Below are 21,097 nucleotides of genomic sequence, written 5' to 3'. Positions count from 1 at the left end.
ATTATTCTTCTGATTGTTATCTTATGACCAACTCTCATTTGCAAATCCATGAAGGATAACATATAGAGAAGAGTATGTGAGAAAGCAGTCCAGCAATTGTTTATCAATAAAGAGTTGAGGGGGAAAAAAGTGCAGTGCAAAGGGAAGTGTGTGGTGAGTATCTTGAGAACAGAGCAACAGTGTATCTCAGAGTAAGAACTCTATGAAGGAATATATAGTGCAAGTTAATGCCACAGGTGTAGGAATCCTAGGATATCGGACTGCCCAAGGAAAACAGCTTCCCAGGCCTCCTTTTGTTCTCTGGTCTTTTAAGAATTATTGGTCTGTCCCAAGAAAATTTTTTTTCAGTTAGGATAAATGGCAAGATAATATATTATTCAAGATCTGGTACCAGAATTCAGGACTCTCCTTTTGAGATATTCTCAAATATATATATTAAAAAATAAATAAATGTGGTAGCCAGCCTTTAAGATGGCCCCCAGTGGTCCCTGCCTCCCAGTATCTTCACCTTTTTATAGTCCCTCCCATACTGAATTGAGCTGACTTGTGTAACCAACAGGCCTTTTCAGAAATTATGGTATGTAAATTCCGAGGCAAGGTTATAAAATACTTTGCAGCATTCACTGTATGCTCTCTTGGATCACTCAGTTAGAGGGAAGCCAGCCGCTACTATATGAGGACACTCAAGCCATCTCTTGGAGTAGCCATTTGGCAAGGAACTGAGGCATTACACCAATAATAAGCACTACCTTGCCAGCCATGTCAGTGAACCATTCTTGGAAACAGATCCTCCAGCCCCAGCCAAACCTTCAGATGACTGCAGACCCAGCTGGCATTTTGACTGCCATCCTCTGACATACCCCAAGCCAGAATCACCCAACTGAGCCACTCCCAAAAGCCAGATCCACAAAACTATGTGATACAATAAATGTGTACTGGTGCTTTAAGCACTAAGTTTTGGGGACAATTTGTCATGGAGCAATTGATAACTAATATAGTAAGATTTGTGAAAATAAGGGAGAGAGGAATGATTGAAGTCTAAGGATGTGTGCTCTGGATAACTAAGCCTGAATGAATGAGACTGATCCTAGGATCAGCCTTAGAGTGTATTCAAGGAAAATGAGCAAAGTTCAGATTTATCCTGAGTTCCCCACACAACGTAAAACCCTTTTTAACACAGCTTTTTTTCTCCTGCACAGAATAAATAGCATACTGGAGAATCCCTTTTCCTTCCATTTTCCTCCATTTGTGGCATTCTCTACCCATCTTTACATACCCATTGATTTACCACTTTCTAATCTTCCCCTAAATCCAAACAGGAAATAATCTAGATGAATTATTTACATCATCAGTGCTCAACTCAAGGAAAAGAGGTCCTCCCCGGCTTTCCATCTCTCTCTTTAAAAACAAATCTCATGTTGTATGCCTGAAACTAAAATCAACTATATCTCAGTTTTTAATCTCAAATAATCTCATATATCATTTATATCTCAATTTTTTTTAAATCTCAGAATTGTACACTTTAAAAAGATGGATTGGATTGTATGTGAATTACAGTTGTCCCTCCATATCCCTGGAAGATTGGTTCCAGCCCCCAACCTCCCCCTGCAGATACCAAAACCCAAGGATGCTCAAGTCCCTCATATAAAATGGCATAGTAGGAACTAACATAGTGTTGTAGGTCACTTATACTTCAAAATCAAACTCTTAGAAAAAGATCAGATTTGTGGTTACCAGAGGTGGAGAGTGGGGAGAGGGGTAATTGAATGAAGGCAGTCAAAATGTACAAGCTGCCAGTTATAAATAAGTACTAGGGATATGATGTACAACATGATAAATATGATTGACACTACTGTATGTTATATATGAAAGTTGTTAAAAGAGTAAATCCTGAGTTCTCATCACCAAAAAATTCTGTTTCTTTAATTTTGTATCTATATGCAATAGTGATATACATTAAACTAATTATGGTAATCATTTCATGATGTATGTAAGTCAAATCATCATGCTGCATACATTAAACTTATATAGTGCTGTATGTCAATTGTATCTGAAAAAAACTGGGAAAAATGGCATAGTATTTGCATACAACCTATGTACATCCTCACATATACTTTAAATCACCTCTAGATTACTTATAATACCTAATAGTATGTAAGTGCCATGTGAATAGCTGTCTGCCATGCAGCAAATACAAGTTTTGCTTTTTGTTACTTTCTAGAATTTTTTTCAAATATTTTCAAGCCATGGTTGGTTGAATCTGCAGATGCAGAACCCAGGGATACAGAAAGCCAGAGAGCTGATTGTGTATTTCAATGAAACTGTTTTTTAAAAACTCTGAACAATCTTTTGAAACATGAAACTCATAATGGACTGGTGTTTAAGTGTTTCCACAAACCAGTAAACAGTTCTGCTTTTTAGCTCTTCATCAATCTAACCAGTTTCTATTTGAATGTTACTTAATCCACTAAACAAAAAGTGTTAGGGCCAATTAATGCCAAACACTCCGCTAGACACTGGGAAAACAAATGTGCATAAGCTAAGTATCTGTCCTTAAGAGTTTCACAATAGATTAGCAAACATGCAAATCCTATTGCAATGCATTCCAACAACTGCTATAATAGAGGTATAGTATGTAGGATGTATAGATGCTCTAGAACAAAGGTCAGTAAACTATCAGCTGCAGACCAAACTTTGGGGGTCATCTGAGAGGTCGACCTCTTTAAGCCAGTGTCAGCAGCATTCTGATTTTGACAGAAATGCATTCACATGAATATATTAAGTACCGCAAGTGTTGGTATTTTTGAAAACTTCATCCTTTATTTTGGTGTGAAATGCTTTATTTTGAATTAAAGAAATTTCAAATAAAAAAGGAGTAAGTAAGAGAAACCTGGCCGGAGTTGGAGTGGGTGGTGAGGGGATGGGCAACGTAATTTTAATTTTAGGTATATTTGTCTGTTGTCTTTAAACCTGTTGAATATCAATTTGTGTCTGATGATTTTTAAAATAGACCATAATATCAGGAAAGATTGACACTGATTAAAACTAGTAAATTTAGAAAAGAAACGAAGTTAGTTTGCATTTACAAAAGTCATTCTAACGATAGTTATTTCTTGATCTACTTCCTATTTATGCATAACTTTTATGAAATGCAAAACAACTATACCATTAGATATGAACAGTTAACTTTATGCACATTTTATTTTACTAGAACAGTAAACTGTACATATTTGCTCAGGTTTCCTCTTTGTTGCAAGGTCATTCATTAACAAAGCATCGTTGGATACTCAAATCTTCAGATAAGAAAGTGGTGAGGTGATGTTGTGATTCCGGATGTGTGTCTGGGACAGTGTGGAAAAAGTTCAGTGACTTTCAAACCGGTTCCGCAATTAGCTGCTCCAAATGCTGGACAGATTTCTATGATGTGGAAGTAGAATAACTGGCTCGCATACTAATAGCGCACCCTAGTGGTCAAATGAATCCACTGCCGGCCATATTGAAATTAAAGAATTTTCTAAAAACTTGTATTTTGTCTTGTTAATCAAAGCAAACTATAGACACAGCAGAGGAAACCATAAGTAAAAAAAAAAAAAAAAAAAGACAACCTACGGAATGGGAGAAAATTTTTGCAAACGATGAAAACCGACAAAGGCTTGATCTCCAGAATATATAAGTAGCTCATACAACTTAATAACAACAACAACAAAAAAAACCCAATCCAAAAATCGGCAGAAGAGCTAAACAAGCAATTCTCCAAGGAAAAAATACAAATGATCAATAGGCACATGAAAACATGCTCAATATCACTAATTATCAGAGAAATGCAAATCAAAACTACAATGAGGCATCACCTCACACGAGTCAGAACAGCCATCATTCAAAAGTCCACAAATGACAAATGCTGGAGAGACTGTGGAGAAAAGGGAACCCTCCTACACTGCTGGTGGGAAGGCAGTTTGGTGCAGCCACTGTGGGAAACAGTATGGATTCCTGAAAAAACTAAAAATTGACTTACCATATGATCCAGCGATCCTAATTCTGGGTATATATCTGGAGGGAACTCTAATTGAAAAAGATACATGCACCCCAATGTTCATAGCACACTATATACAATAGCCAAGACATGAAAGCAACCTAAATATCCATTGACAGATGACTCAATAAAGAAGTTGCAGTTTATTTATACAATGGAATACTGCTTAGCTGTAAAAAAGAACAAAATAATGCCATCTGCAGCAACATGGATGGACCTTGAGACTGTCATTTTAAGTGAAGTAAGCCAGAAAGAGAAAGAAAAATACCATATGATATCATTTATATGTGGAATCTAAAAAAAAAAAAAAAAAGACAAATGAACTCATTTACAAAACAGAAACAGACTCACAGACTTAGTAAGTAATCTTATGTTTACCAGGGAAAGGGGGTGCAAAGGGATAAGTCTGGGAGTTTGAGATTTGCAAATGTTAGCCACAGTGTATAACAATATATTTTAAAAAACAAGTTTCTTCTGTATAGCAGAGGGAACTATATTCAATACCTTGTAATAACCTTTAATGAAAAAGAATATGAAAATAAATATGTGTATGTATATGCATGACTGGGACATTGTGTTCAACACCAGAAATTGACACATTTTTGCTGAATGTACTTCAATTTAAAAAAATACTAGCTGTTGTTTAACAAATACCTTTACTCCCTCCCTACCCCCAACTCTCTCTTTTGTCATTGGATCACGGCCTTAGTTAGAAGCAATGACTTTCATGGATGAAATCCACAAGGAAGAGCATACAGATCAAGAAGGCAAGAGCGCAAGATTGGAACATGGAGAAAAAGCCAGCATTTAAAAGGAAGAGGGTGAGACAGAACTCAGGAGAGGCCAATTGGATGGGGCAATTTGCCTGTATAAAATCATTCCTGCCTGAGCTCAGGTCTCACCTTTCCCTGTCTCTCACTGCACTGTGTTTACTTCTATCCTCAGGCTCCTCCTGAAAGGAACCCAGAAGTTTGGTTTATTCTCAGTTCCTTGCCTATTCTCTCCTGCAGGAAAAAACCATAGTCCACTCTGACTACAGTGTCAGAGGAGGATTCAGCAGATCATCTTTTTTGTTTTGTTTTGTTTTATTTGTTTGTGTGCTTGTTTGCTTGTGTAATACAAAATATATTCATGTGGTTCAACATTCAAAAGGCACTAAAAAGGTATAACGCAAAGTACGCCTCCTTCCAATGAATGTCTCCTAATCACTCAGTTCCCCTCCTGTTCCTGGCTTCTGGTGTAGCTTTCTCATGCATGTGCAAATGAATGCAGCTGTAGAGGCTTTTTTACACAAATAGCAAGCAGTCCTTTATGGACTGTTCTGCAACTATCTTTTGTCACTAATATTTTTTAGAGTTTCCTCAATATTACTGCATAAAGATCTGCTTCATTCTTTTTAATGATTGTGTCATATTCATTTGGAAATAAGATTTTTATAAAAAGCTTTATTTTGAGGGATAGTTTTAGATATACAGAAAAATTGGGAAGGTAGAGTTCTCATACTGCTTCTCATCCACTTTCTCTTGCATTATTAACAGCTTAAACATTTGTATGACATATTTGCTGTAATTAACAGTATTGATACTCTTATTACTATCTGAAGTCCGTAGTGTATTCAGATTTCCTTAGTTTTTACCTAATGTCATTTTCTGTTCTAGGATCCCTTCCATGATACCACATTCCATTTACATGTCATGTTTCCTTAGCATTCCCTTGGCTAGAACAGCCCTTGTTTTTTTTTTTTTGTTTACTTCTTTTTTTTTTTTTTTTAATTTAATGGAGTTACTTGGGCATTGAACCCAGGACCTCTTGCATGCTAAGCATGTGCTCTACCACTGAGCTATACTGCCCCCTCCATGGACACCCTTGTTTTTGATGACTTTGACAGTTTCGAGGAATATTGGTCAAGTACTTTGTAGGATACCCCTCTTTTGAAATTTGTCTGGTGTTTTTCTTATTGTTAGAGTTTTCTTATTGTTAAGGGTTTTCGAGGAAGAAAAGCACATGAAGTGTTGTTTTCATCACATCAAATCAATGACACATACCATCAACATGATTTATCACTATATCACCCTGAACACCAGTTGAGGTCGGTTTGTCAGTTTTCTCCACTGTAGTTATTCTCCCCCTCCCCCTTTGCACTGTATTCTTTGGGAGGAAGTCATTATCTGCAGCTCATACTCAAGGAATAGAGAGGAAATGGGAAAATTTAAGTATTCGTTAAAATTATTTTTAGAAATTGGCTAAAAGTCAGTGAAGAGCTGATTGCAAAGGAAGGGAGAAAACTCAAGAAAAATAACTTGGAACCATGTTTTCGAGGCTCTGAAGTTTCATGAGCGAATGAAAGCTTTTGATCAAGGGCTGTTACTGTGGAGCCATTGTATCAGTCAGAAGCACTGCAAGACCTGTGCCTTAGGAAGACTAAATCTGGGACAATATGTAGAATTAATTCAAGCAATGAACAGTTAATTCAAGCAATTAATTCAGCAAGGAGACTATTGCAACTGTCCTGGAAAAGGGGTAAGAAAGGCCTAAAATGGGGCAGTGATAGTACGGTGCAGGGAGAATATTATCTGAAGAAACGACTGATGAGACTTGGCAAGTGATTTACTGTGGAAGGAAGAGACAAGGATACCTTCGATGACAGACTGTGTGACTTGGAGAATGGTGGTTCTTTGACCAGAAACAGAAGATGGGAAGAACGGGTTTGGGGCTGAGGATGAGTTGATTTTACACTGTGAGCTTGAAGGTCCAGCAGCACAACCAGGTGAAAAGTTGAAAATGTAGGCCTGAGGTCAAGACTGGATACATGGATTTGAAAGTTTTTCACCTGGAGATGAAAGGGAAGCCGTGGGAAACTCTAAAGGAGCAAGGCATCCACTAAGGAGGTGAGATAAAGTGAGGAGGGCTCAGGGCAAAGGAAGGCAGGCCAAGAGCAAGGAGGGCAGAGGGACAGAACGAGGCAGTTCTCTTTGGGTAAATGTCACAATTGAATTACTGTCCCCAAAAGTCACCTGCTTTTGTCTTTTTGCATAATTCAATTCAAATTTTCTGCTTTTGTCACTATCTCTCCTGCTTCTAATGTCTTAAGTTTTTTGTTTGCTTTTTCTTAAATTGGTATGACATTGTTTTATTATCAGCCAGAGGTAATTTACTTTTTTCAGTTCATCTAAGTTGCTTACCAAGGGCCACACACCAAGTATTACTACAACTTAGTTAACCAGTTCTGGAAGCTACCATAAACAACTTGTGACCTGCCCTGATTGGGGCATGTTTATAGGAAAGTAAGTTCCGGTAAGTTTGGCATTCACTGAACTGCATTATTTTCATTTTATATTTTACATTGAACCCAATAGTTTCATTTGTTCCAAGTCATTTTTATTAACAGTGTGATCACATTTGCTAAAATGTTCTTTTTAGTGGCTTCTGAAGATGAATTTCCCCTAAAGGAAATGTCTGTTCTCAAAATGGCTTGAAATATGTGCATATTTTTATTGATTGGTTTACTGAAATCACACTTGATGTGGGCTAAGTGAAGACAGACATATTTTACCTTTTAAAAATCAATGCTGCTCCATTCCAATTGCCACTTCCCTTGCTTAGGTCACCACTTCTTATCTTCAGGGCCTCCTAACTGGTCTTCCTTCCAGTCATCCCAATGTCTTTTCTTTTTCCACACTGTAGCCAGAGAGCTCTTTCTAACTGCAAATTTCACCAGATTATTCACCTATGAAAAAATATTAGTGACTCCTCAATGCCCTGAGCATCACTTACAAAGCTCTTCATGATCATTTTCTACTCTTGCCCACACACTCTCTACTCCAGCCCGTTCAGGAAGAGAAGAAATAAGATATAAACACTGGAAGGGAAAACAACAAAAAAAATACACTTATAATCTACACAGTATAAATCAAAGGCATCTAAAGAAAAAGTATTAAAATTGATGAGACAGTGGGCTACCATTACATACCCACCAGAATGGCTACAATTAAAAAGACAGACAATATTAAGTGTTGATAATATAGAGCAAGTGGAACTTTGGAAAAACATTTGACAATTTCTTAAAAAGTTAAATATGACTAAGCATTTCAAATATATACAGATAACATTATATATATATGTACACATACACATATATACACATACATGTAGTGTCCAAGAGAAATGAATGCATATGTCTACAATAAAACACGTGTATAAGAATGTTCTTTTTTCCATTGAAGTATAGTTGGCTTACAATGTTGTGTTTGTTTCTGGTGTACAGCACAGTGATTCAGTCAAGAATGTTCTTAACAGCTTTATTCATAATAGCCAAAAATTAGAAACAACCCGCACGCCCACTGACAAGAAAAGGGATACATTTCTGTGTATTCATACAATAGAATATTACTTAGCAGTAAAAGAGAAGAACAACTGGTACATACAGCAACATAGATGAGTATCACAGGCCAAAGAAGCTGGACATCAAGTACATCCTCAGTACGATGCTCAGATGGACATATGAGTGTGTGCACAAAGTGTGAGGATTTTTGTGTCAGATGTTAATGTCAACCAGAAAGCATCCATTACAGAAGAGGCTAAACAAGCAAGTTGTCAATATAACTGGGACGTTAGTATCCTTTGGCACTGAAACAACAGGCACACAAAAGGAGAGATGGAGATTCATCATGGGCCCAATAGCATGGACTTCCAGTCACCAAGACTCTTAAAGCTACTGGCAGCAACAGAGCCCGTTGCTCTATTGATAGAGCATTGTTCACCAAGGAGGTCAACCAGCTATTTAGTGGCAACTTGATTATCCTGGGATGCTACTATCCCAGAAGAATCAGGGCTTCATTCTTAGACAGTTAGGCACTTATTCAGGGTATAATTGCCTTTCCTGCCTGCAGAGCTTCAGACAGTACCTGTTCGATTAGCATGGAATTCCATATGACACAGCTTGCAACCAGGGTATACACTTCACAGCCAAGGAGGTGCAGGAGTGGGCCCATTGTTATAGCATACACTGGTTGTATTGCATGCTGCATTATTCAGGAGCAGGTGGGCTGAAAGAATGCTGGACTGACCTGTGGAAGGTGCAGTTGAAGTGTCAGCTTAGAGGCAATGCTCTGTCAGGGTGGATGCCATCCTCCAGAATGCAGTATACACACCGAATCAGAAAACTTTGTATGTTGTGGTGTTTCAATAGGAAGAATACCTGGGGTTCAGGAAACAAGCAGTGGCTCCACTCAGCATCATTCCCAGTGACTCCCAGGAGGACTTTGTGCTTTCTGCCCCTGTAAAACTGTGCTCTTCAGGGTTAGAGGTCTTGGTCCCTAAAAGTGGCTCACTCTTGCCAGGGGACACAGCAAAGGTCCTACTTGACCACAAACTATCACTGCAGCTTGGGCCTTTTGGACTGCATGCTGCCAGGGACTGGCAATAAAGAAAAGGAGTCACCATTTTGGAAGGGGCACTTGACATAGATGAGCAGAAGATAAGGACTGCTGTTGGATAAAGAGGGCAGGGAGGACACGTGTGGAATTTAGATGGTCTACTTGGGCACTTCTTGGTACTCCCTTGCCCAGTTATGACAGAACGGACTAGTGCAGTAACTTAAACCTTCTGTGCTCCCAAATCTGTCTCAGTGTCTGCTTACTGTAGGACCCAACTAACACACTGATTATGCTGTTCAGGCCTACTATATTCTTAATAATTTTTTGTCCACTTTGCTTAGGTTTGGGAGATGTTTGTTAAAGTCTCCTTTATTAATGTGTCTGTTCACCCTTTTATATCCTGTAGCTTTGCTTTAGGAAAGTTATCACTCTGTTACAAGACAACCTCAGCTTACACAGTTCCTACATGACAAGGTTTCCAGTCACCATGTTTTAATTAATTAACACTACTCCTCAATAACACGGTTCAAATTCCACTTATGATGGTATAATAACTGAGTAATTGCATAAAGTGCAAAACTATGTAGCTAGTTCTTCAGTCCACAAATCACTAAGTTAACAGATGCGTGCCATGATCAGTGACCAATCATGATACTTCTCTCAAAAGGCTGTGGGTGATTGGACATTGCACATCTGTTGTTCAGTTCAGGGACAGAGAGCAAGGTGTGCGGTAATATTGTCTCCTTGTCTCCCAGTGATAAACCCATGTGACACTTTATAAAAATGGCTAATCAAAAGTGGGAGTGGCCAACAAAGATAAAAATGCAGCAAAGAAACTAATGTGATAATGCTGGAATTGAAATTCGGGTCAAATCTAGATGTTATAGACGTTACACAGGAGTTAGAGAAGAAGTAGTTAACTATGGAATTGTTGACACCACTGCTGCTCCAGAGACAGTGTCAGAGGAAACTAGCGAAGGCAAACTTCGAAATAAATAAGTGGTTATGAAGAATGTCCCAGAAGAAAGGATACTGCCAAAAAACTTCACATTAAAGGAACTCTTAGAAGTGTTTCTCAACTTTGAAACACAAAGGATAAAATGTTGGCAGCTGATCCAAACTTAGAAACATGACAATTTGCCAAGGCATAGAAAAGATGCTCACACTGTATCATCATATGCTATACAAAGAAAAGGCGACCTCGCCTGACATTTTTTTCTTGGTTAAGTTTTTGGAAAAAAGAACTCTTTAATTTTCTCTTACCTACAGCACCACTGCTCTTCTCAATCTGGTTTCTGTGTTGAGCAGTTTTCCACAGGGTGAGGCTCTTTCTTTAAGAGGCAGTATTTACCGTTATTTGTAAGAATACTGAGGTCTTGACAGCCACCACATTGCACCTCTCAAGACTGAGCAGTTTTTTCACCCGCTCTCAATTTAAAGCTCACGAGGACTGCCGTTAGCTTTGCAGGCAATTCTCAGTTCTGATGGTCCAGGTTTCCTATTGAGTGGGCATCTCTCCATTTGGGGGTTGTTGGCAATTTTTCGGTTCTGCAACTCTTACTCAGTATGTCCATCCATCTTCCAACACTTCCACTGCACAAGGCCTGCAGCCCTTGATGTTTTGGGTTTATCTGTCCATACTCGGGAGTTCACGGAGATTCCCTTTTATTTAGTTTTATTGAACTTTGGGTCTTTTCTTTTGTTATCCTGGTTAGTGTACATGGTTTTCAGGAATAGTTTTGAGGAGATTCAGAAACTATACTGTTAACATGATCATAGTATCTGACTCTCTTAACTTTATTAATGGTGTTCTTTGCTGTACAGAAGTGTTAGATTTTAATGCAGTCAGATTCTGAACAATCTGCCTGGCTGTATGATTTGTTCTTCCTGGAAGTGCCCCGCTACTCTAGTAGAAGCATGGAGAAGACACCTTCCTTAGTGATCTCTCCCTGCCAATGACAAGTGCCTCGTACCTCCATCTCCCTACCGGCAAAAACCCTTCCTTCATTGCCTTCACTGTTACCCTCCTAGAATATTTTAAAGTCTTAAAACTAAAGCAATGGCTTCCCCCCCTTTCCAACTCCAGGGACCCTTTCCTTAAGCACAAGCTTACATAGAAACTCAAAATGAAAAATCACAACTATCCAAGTTTGGCACTTTTGCCTTTCTCTGGTCTACTTTTCTCCCAGAAGCCTTTGACACTTAATCTGAAATCACTGAAGTAAAAAGAAAGTTCTCAATTCTAAGTGAAGAGTCATGATTTAGAAACAGAAGAAAATCACACTGATTACCTTAATCCTGGGAAATTCTGATTCAGAATTTAGGGTGAAAACTAGAAATGAGCATTTTGTTAACGCTCTCTAGGTGATTGCTAATGCACAGTTTGAGAAACATTACACTAGACTTATGCTGTCCAATATAGTAGCCACTAGTCACACATGACTATTTAAATTTAATTAATTAAAATAAAAAAATCCAGGTCCTAGCTGCACTGCATTGGAACCAGTGACTATAATATTTAAATACAAATATTCTCTTTTTTTAATTTTTAAAATCTCCATTTTGGGGCAATGTTTTATAATGTACTTAATAGATTAGTACAGTATTGCATGAATACAAAATAATTACATATGTAATATGCATAATTATATATAATATGCATGCTTAAAAATTATTTACTGACAAGAGTGGGATGGTCAAAAAGTTTGGAGACCATTATACTAAATACCTATGTCTTTTGAAGAATTTGCCTGGGCTGATAAAGACAACTTTTAACTAGAGCTCCTTTCTAGGAATCGTTTTTCATACTTCAAACCCAAATCCCCAAACATGAGAAGCCCCTTGTTCTTTTTAAATATACACATATAAGATATTTTATTTCAAAAAGCACAAGAACATTATACAAGATTTGAATTTACATTTTGCAATAAAAGATAACAATATATGCATTATTTGTATAACTTCATCATGGATGGAATTTGAATCAGTGGTATAAACATGTTGCAGTCACTATAGATAGATCATCACAGTGAACCAAAATGCATAGTTGTTATGAAATGACAAATGACCACTAAATGGTGAACTCACAGCCCATACACCAACATAATAAATTAATTATACAGATATGTTTTTCTTCACTGTATCATTAAAATTCCTGACAACCCCTCACCAAATATTAGAAAAACACAGTTTTGGAGCCATCCTGTTGAACCAGTTCCTCCACATAGTACACTAAAGAAAATAAAGTGACTTTTTGCTCATTTTAAAGTAAACTTCATAAGCTTAATTAAATTGTTTGCAATGATGAAGGCAAACGCAAACCACTAGGATATTTGAATATAATTAGAGATCCCTTGGGCTGGGGGCAGCACTGAGAGACATATGTTCATCTCCAGTGCAGAGATCTGAATCAATCTCAGTAAACGGGACTCAATATGAAATGGGTTCTTTGGCAGTAAAGATCTGACTGGCCACTGGATAGTCCCTCTGGCAGCTTAAGAGCTTAACCCCAGGATTTATGAAGTGGATATAAAAAGACTAGAAATAAAAAATCAGCTTATCTTTGCTAAACTTGAGCCAAACAATTAGGGCAGAAGTCAGCATCTTCTGTTGCCTAGGCTGGCTCAGACTTCCTAGTCAGAAAATCCATCCAACAAAATTATATAAGAAATTAAGGGAAGTGTTCTAATCATTTAATCAGACTGGCAAATCTGACAAAATGAATACTGAAATTTCTAATCCTCACCCCTCAATTGTTATAAATTGTTCACTGGAGTTATATCTATTTCTTGATATCTTCTGAATAATAATTATTCAAGTAGAAAATCGTGACTCTGATGCCTGTTCATGCCAATCCCTTACTGCAAAATCTACCTTTTCTTTACATAAAAATACCAAAAAATCTAACCCCAAATGCGTATCATCAATCACTTTGCAAATATACTTTTACTTGCTTGCCTTTGTTGAGCAAAATGAAGGTAGGAAAACATTTATACACATACATGACTGTGGGTCACCAAAGGCAAAATAAGATGGTCTTTGAATGCATCTTTCAAACTCCTAACATTACCCCAGAGACAACAGAAGCTAAAATGTAAGATTTCAATTTACTTTCTGCCTGCTGTTCTATATCACAAGTTCGTGATACAAAAAGTTAAAGCCAAAAACCAAGAAGTCTATGCACAGATTCAGGAGAGCTCTGTTATTTATAAGCAAGTCGGCTCAACCACAGCATGTTATAACAGGACACAGACTACTGATCACATGGCTTTTTTGGCTGGTTGTACTAGTCATAAAACCAGAGTGTATGAAAAGTTTGCACACAGGTAACAGATGAAGGATTTGTCTTTTACAAAGACAAAGAAGGTTATAGAACTGGCATCAATCTGGTTGTCCTGAATTACCGTTGGCATGCTCCATTCACTGGGGGAATTTCCTTATTTTCATTCTATAGGAAGTTTTACATCAGAAATGCATCAAGTTTCTAAGAGTCAAAGAGTGGTGCCACAATCAAGAGAGAAAATGAACTCATTTTAGAAATTTGTCTTTGGAAAATGGAAAGAATAATTTTAAAATTCAACAGAGCTATTTGTGGTCAGAGGTGAGGACTGCAGGCTCTCTGCCTCATCAAGGATGAATAATAAACACATTATCCTAACTCTTCTTGAGGTCTACAGCAGGAAACAGCTTTTCCACACTGGCAGAACTCTGCCTTAGAAATGGCGACTCTGACCATATAGAGACTTAGTTAAACTTCTGGCTGAAACAGGAAGTGGCACATTAGGGGTATTTCCTTAAAAGAGAAATAAAACTTTTACTTTTTGGAAAACTTTCTCAATTGAAGTATACCGCATGGTTTCTTTTTTATCTGCAAGGAAGACTATCGCAGATTATTAGAATCTTATCAGTGATCCATCAGCTAAACTTAACTTGGGTGGAGAACCACCAAATACAAAATTGTGGAAGAGTCAACTAACATATAAGAATACTCACAATTGCTTCATGTGACTTCATTAACTGGGAGGATGAAGTGAAACGGGAAAGATTATGAAGGGAAATGAGTCTTCTGGAACTACTAGCAGAATTTTGGGGTGAAGAAGCATTTCCTTAGTGTTCTGGAACATAAAACACATTAACCTATGTCCTTTTTTCCTTTTAAGTATGTGTTCGCTAATTGAAAGAAATACTCCATTAAGGAATATTTTATTGATGTATGTGAATCTGGACATGGAGCAAAAGACCGTCCACCCCTTCCCCAGCCCTCAGAAAGGTCTCCATAATTCTGAACTGGTCTTCATTACTGTCTTTGTTCGTGATTGTCCCGAGGCAGAGCTGGAGCTCACAGTAACTGCCAGTTGAATCCAAATAACATCTGATTAGTTTCCTGGCTCCTAGCAATCTCTTCTATAATGCAATGTTGCTGCCATACCAAATGGAGCTTCCGATATCGCTCGTGTGATAAATGAAGGGGGTTGCCCCTCCTGCAGGGAAAAAAAAAGACAACATGTAAGTTTCAATCAAATAACTGCCACATTGTCTAAATTAGTCTGAATTTCTGAGATGGAACTGGGAAGAATCACCAGGACAGGGTTTTAAAAGTATATTTTTCCTTTACCATTGATCACTATGAGCGTGGTAAGTTACTTATTCTAATGAAGCAGAAACTTACTCCCTGATTATTCAGACAACAGTACTGCAGGCATTATGGAACTTTATTTAAATGGCTAGAAAGGTTTGTAACTTGAAGTTCTGTTCCTTTCTAGGTGGTTAGCCTGAGTGGGGCTTTTATGGCTTTTTATTTATAATTTATATATAATTTATATAATTTATCATATAATTTATCCAGCTTTGATTTCTGATCTTTGCATGATAGAGGTTAGGTCTGAGTTAATACTAAGCCCTCAAATTATATGCTGCTCTTGACAAATATTTGGTTATTATTATCTTTATGACACAACAAACTTACTAGTGATTAGCAAATATTTATAAAATTACTCCACATCGATTCTAAGGTTGCACAGTTTGTAACACTGTATCACAGCTAATCAAAAATGACTGAAGTCTGGCTGTTGCCAATGATGGAGAACTGTGAGATTCTCACCCCTGAGGCACTCAAGCGTCTTTGCTTATTGGTTATTTTCATATTGCCTAATTAACTTAAAAATTCTGCTTCTTTGTCCCTTTCTGGAACAACTCAGATCTCTTATCCTCAATTATCAACTACTTCTACCACCCAGCGTTTTTCTTTCTGAATCCAGTGACTTTCTCTATATAGGTCAAATGCTGTTACAATAAAAACAAATCTCAGTATGACCAAAGAGGTTCCAAGCCTCATCTAGTAAGCCTATTCATCCTGAACAATACATTACAAAAAACCAAACTTTCAGTTAAACAAAGAGAGACAGTTAATGGTAAGGGGATCTAACCTTTACCTATATGTGTTTGGGACCATTGGTGCCTTACCTCCTCTTTTTTATAACCATGAATGGCACTCCAGTTCCCCTAACACCGGTGAAGGATACAGAAAATTTCAGGATTCTAAGTGTTTTTGTTAATGCTTGGAAGCAAATAAGGCTAATAAAAAGTTTCAAGTATTGCAATGGAAACAATGAATATCCATTTTAAACCAAACTTTCTCACTGGACACTACAGAGTTCCTTCTTTCATATATCAGCATCAATTAAACTTTCTAAATAATTCTGAAAAATGGTTGATTAAAAACTGTAGAGCATTCAAACATTAGAATGGTTGGGGTCTAAAAATTTTGGAGATATATTACCCTCAAATTTTGGAGAAGCACAAGGTTGTTAAAAATTACATGTTACATATGGGATGGTGTATTTAATATTTTAAATTTGTAGCTATTTAAAAATATCTCTCAGTATTTAGCATTAGCTTTTGTGTTTAAAGAGCTGTTACCACCCACGTACAATAATGTAACAAAAATAAGAAAAACTTACTTCAGACCAGGGTCTGTTTCTCCGTACTCATCCAAATAAGGAGCAGGGTAGGCACAGCCTCTGGCTTTACCTTCAACCAGGACCACTCTACATTCTCTGATTCTGAAGGACAAAACAACCAACAGGAAATGTTAAGTGCATGTATGCCAACGACAGGCACTGCAACAAAGTCGATCTAGAGAAAAGACATGGCCAGTATCGATTAGGAATTCAGTATAAAGGCAATACAAACATAGACAAATGGACTAAATTGTGTCTTATCTATTGAAGCTATGGGAAAGGATCAACAGATTTAGGGCAATGGGATCCGTAATACTGACGGAATATACTGAAGAGAGGAAGGAGGCTGTCCTACTGGAACCATAGACACCCTGGAAAGTGGTGGCTGGGGTTGTTTTTGCCTATTTCCTGACCTATGACCTGGAGAGGGGAAGTAGCTTAACAGAGGGAGCTTAAGCTTAACAGCTTAAGAACAGAACCACATCTCCTACTCTGATAACCTTGGGCCAGAGAGAAGGTTATCTGGGGAAGTGTCAAGCCTTGCCTGGTTAGAGCCAGCCTCCAACAATGCACATTATAAAGAACCTTTGCCACCTTGAAGGTACCTGGGACTCTTAGAGCAGAGAAATGGAGAAATAAAAAATAATGTTTGTGTACATGTGTACAGAGAGTACAAGTACTCTCGAGAGAAATTATCAAACAAACAGCTGGAATACTGGGTTTACTTGCTGTGGGTTCCCTAGAAGACAAGTGTGTGGGCCTGGCCTCCATGCACTCATTCTCCTTGTTCCAAAAGACGCTGACAAGCAGTGATTACATATTCCCTAGTGAGTGAGATATTTGGGTTTATGTAAACAGAACCTACATTCTGTGGGGAAAATGGAAAGAAAAAGTACATGCATTCACTCTGAATTTTCTCTCTCAGGCAACTTGCATTTTCTTTCATAAATATGAGTGACAATTGTTCTACTCTTAGTCATTTGCTGACAGACCAGGGAAATCAATGGTTGATAAGGCAGAGGAAATGAAGAAAATTAAAACATGCAAAGGACAATGTAAAGTAACAATGTCCTTTGAAAATGTTAAGTTTTAGGACTCTAAACTCTTTCACTATACTTGAGTATTACACAATACCAGAGTAATCAATATAAAGTCTACCATATTTGTTTAAGATTTTCCACAATTAATGAAAATACGAACAGATATCCACTCTTTAAACTATTTACTCCATAATATCGTGTCAAATGCAGTTTCATGTGAATAACAGATTTATGCTCTAACTTCTGACAGATTATTTCCCATCAACATACTGTCCAGCCATAACAGCTTCTAGATTGGATCCAAATTCCCTAAGTTCATTAATGAAGCTTCTAGACCACTCACTACTCACTTCAGAAAAATGCAGACTCCAGCTCCACAGTGAAGTGCATGAAAAATGCAAGCTCCCACCTCTTCCCCATTCACAATTTCTTGGCAGCAAATGTTCTGAGAACACAGTATGGTCCCGCAGAAAAGACAGAGGACAGGGTGCTTTCGCTCGTCATCTGCAGACCGTGGGCACCTCAAAAGGGAAGAAAACATTCAATATGGTGGAAAAATAATAAAAGCATGATATAATCAGTTAGCAATAGATATATTTAGCAGTGTTTTCATCACTGGCTGCTTTGCAGCAAAGAAAGCTCTTAAAACACAAGGAAATATTTAATGAGATGATTCCTCTTTAATACTTCCCCTCAAGAAGACAACAAAAAGTCTGATTAATCCATAGTAAGAAAATTTATTTTTAAATATACAGTGCCCTTATAACTCCCATAAAATCTGGCACTTAAATATGCCTTGAGATTGAGATGCATTTATAGAATCCAGACTTCATCTGACATGACCAATTTACAGTCAACTGCCTCTCTGGATTGGTTTAGTCAAGTTTGTGTCCTCAATGTTAGAGGAATATGGCCTTGAAGGGGTATAGCTGTTCTGGGGGGTTTTTTAAATTACAATTTTGCAGTAAGGGTTTAAACACATTTCCCCTCATTTCTTTCAGTATTGAGATCTTTAGGGTTGAAAGGAGACACTTTAGTCTTTGAGTTGATGCACCATTCTGTCTGGGAAAAACATGAAGTCTTGGGAAGGAAAAAGTGACAAAGCTGACTTTCTTGAACCAAATAGTACCTTGAGATCTCGCATTCGACACAGTGGCATCCCAGAACCTTGCTATAAAGCCCCCAAAGAGGAGTATCACTCTCTGGATTAAAGTGGTAATGGCTATCTCGAAAAAAGGAGCTTCTGATGCTCCTGCCTCTGCTATGTAATGATCACAGATTAAACATCGATCTGGATAGTAAAAAATAAATGCAGCCCCAGGGGAGATGCAGTGATGCCAACAATCGGGTCAAACAAAGAGCACCAAACAAATTTCCAATTGGGTATTAAGTTTACTCTCTAACGCCTAGTTTCTTAGGCAAGATGAGAAAACCAACATTGTCTACACAGGAGCAGAAGGACTCTGTGTATCTGTATTCCATTCCTGTCTCCCACAGGCAAGGTGCTATTCTCACTTCCAGGGGCTTTCTCTTTTTAGATAAAGCCAACATCTTCTTTCACTTTTCACACAGGATGGCTGAGTCCCATCCTATAGAGGAAAATGGGGGTGATGCCTGAAACACAGTCACTGAGCAGCCATCCTCCTACACTAGAGATGACTCAAGTCCTAATGGAAACTGGTAGTAACAATAAAACTGGAGGAGATTGTAAGATTTCTTTTCATTTTTACTTGGAACCAATAAGTACTAATATCACCCAGGAGGATCTTCACTGTGATTAATGATTGACACTCTCCTCAGATCCTCCTAGGAACCAGCGTGATACCCTTTAATGACTGACAATAACACCTCTTCACTGGGCTTCTGTGGTACAAATGCAGCCCTAAGATTGGGAAAATCACTGCATTTGGAGCTGGATGCAATCTTTGAAATCTAGCTAATTTTTCAGGGGCTGAGAGGTAAGATGATTCAACCCACTTCTTTAGCTGGTTAACCTTAATCTGCCGGAGACAAGTAGCAAGGGAGCTGATACTGAGGTCAATTCTAACTGGCAACAGAGGCTGAAGTATGGGCTGCCCAAGCCCCTGCTGGTCCAGTTAAACCCCCTGGCTTTGTGGATTAAAGCAACGGCTGTAACTAAATAAGAGAATTTCTTCAGTCATTCTGTAGGGCGGTGATTCTCAGAGTGGGCCAAAGAAGGGCTCTTTAAGACCTTAAAATGATCCTAAACTAAAATTTTTCCCTTTGGTTCCTTTAAATGACAGCAAGTTATTTAACATATAACTAAAGATTACTAATAAGTCACCTTATACCAAGACAGTTAATTGGAATTACCATTTGGTATCCTTAAATTTGACAATTATTTGTGTTAACTGAGAGCTCTACTTAAGTTTACTAAGAATTAAGTTTAGCTGCTGCACAATGCTTAGGAACATTATAAAACTCCTAACTGAGCTTTGGAATTTCTGCAATTTGGGAAAAAGATGCTTTGTCACCAGTACGTTATCAATGAAGTCTTGAACAGGCTTTGACTTTCAGGCTGCTGAGATTCTTGTCTTTTAATTACAAGTTACTGCTAGCTTCATGTCATCATCATCAATCTGGTTTGCTATAGGTGGTGTGTGATGCCACCTGAGTGTTAAGAATACAGAACTGCATCAGTATTAATTTCGGCTTATTATTTGGCTGCTCAGTGACTGTGTTTCAGACATCACCCCCATTCTCCTCTGTGATTCAAATATAAAATATTCACACACCAATGGCTAAAACAGATATGAATATAACTTCTCCATTCAGTGACATTTCACTGGTGGTATGCTGCTCATTAATTTATGCTATTCAAATAACTTGCATCATATTATAGAAAGGTTAAGTGTAAAAAAATTCTTCAAAAAATAGAATTTTATCATACAGAATCAATGTGTTTAAAGCTCATGTTGTTCTCAAACAAAAGTAACTTAACAGGTAATTCATACATGATATTAGTAATGAGTATAATGCAACTTGTTTATTTTGCTTCTCACTAGTCTTTATCAGTCAATATTTTTTGAAAGTGATTAGTGAAAGGGAAGAGGAATACAAAAGTTTGAGAAACACTGCTTAAGAGTTGTGTTCAGCCTCCTGAGGTAGGAGGAGCATGGCATCAAAAAAGGCTAAGGCAGGTGTACTCCTCTTTCCAGTTCCCAGGCTTGAACTAAAGTTCTAATGCTACCTCTTTTACTATTATAATGGGCTTCCACATAAGACTGTGTCTGGAAAAAAAAGAATTCTTCAGTATTATTTCAGTGAATGAAAGTGGTCACCACATTGTAATGCACGCAAAACAGCATTTAAAGAAATATAAAAGATATTTCTAAGAATGCTACTTGCTTGGGAAGTTGAAAACAGTGTGGTTCCTCTACTGGAACAACTACTGATCTCATGAGAACAGTCTGAAGCAATCATTCTGGAACTCTGTGAGTCCGGACAAACACTTGCAATGTCTAGAGGAGTGCTTGACAAAAAAAAGGCTGGTATACTTCAGTGAATTTTGGCATTTTGTGTAAGGGCTACCGTCCCCAACCCACCAGCCCCACAGCAGGTAGCTATGGGGATGGCTGCCCATTATTCTGGTGTGGCTTGCTGGTGCAGGGATGGACAAGAGGGACCTTGCCCTAAAAAATTAGGGTTGTATGTTTAGTTCTGTCTGGC

The 21,097-nt window shown here is 37.9% G+C and overlaps 1 protein-coding gene across 2 annotated transcripts in view; it reads right to left on the bottom strand.

Annotated features, from left to right (window-relative positions):
• Positions 1 to 12,252: 12,252 nt before the first annotated feature.
• The window catches only part of UBR1 (ubiquitin protein ligase E3 component n-recognin 1), a 136,516-nt gene continuing 127,671 nt past the window's right edge, over positions 12,253 to 21,097 (bottom strand). For both annotated transcript variants that reach the window (XM_032481378.1, XM_006178875.3), the window contains exons 46-48: positions 17,758 to 17,928; positions 16,368 to 16,469; positions 12,253 to 14,888 (exon numbers count right to left, since the gene is read on the bottom strand). In XM_032481378.1, the coding sequence (XP_032337269.1) occupies positions 14,747 to 14,888; positions 16,368 to 16,469; positions 17,758 to 17,928 (415 nt within the window). In that variant the 3' untranslated portion in view covers positions 12,253 to 14,746. The remainder of the gene's footprint in view (positions 14,889 to 16,367; positions 16,470 to 17,757; positions 17,929 to 21,097) is intronic.

Source organism: Camelus ferus, chromosome 6, assembly GCF_009834535.1.
Source record: "Camelus ferus isolate YT-003-E chromosome 6, BCGSAC_Cfer_1.0, whole genome shotgun sequence".
Lineage (NCBI taxonomy): Eukaryota > Metazoa > Chordata > Mammalia > Artiodactyla > Camelidae > Camelus > Camelus ferus.
This window is presented reverse-complemented; position numbering and strand designations above follow the sequence as displayed.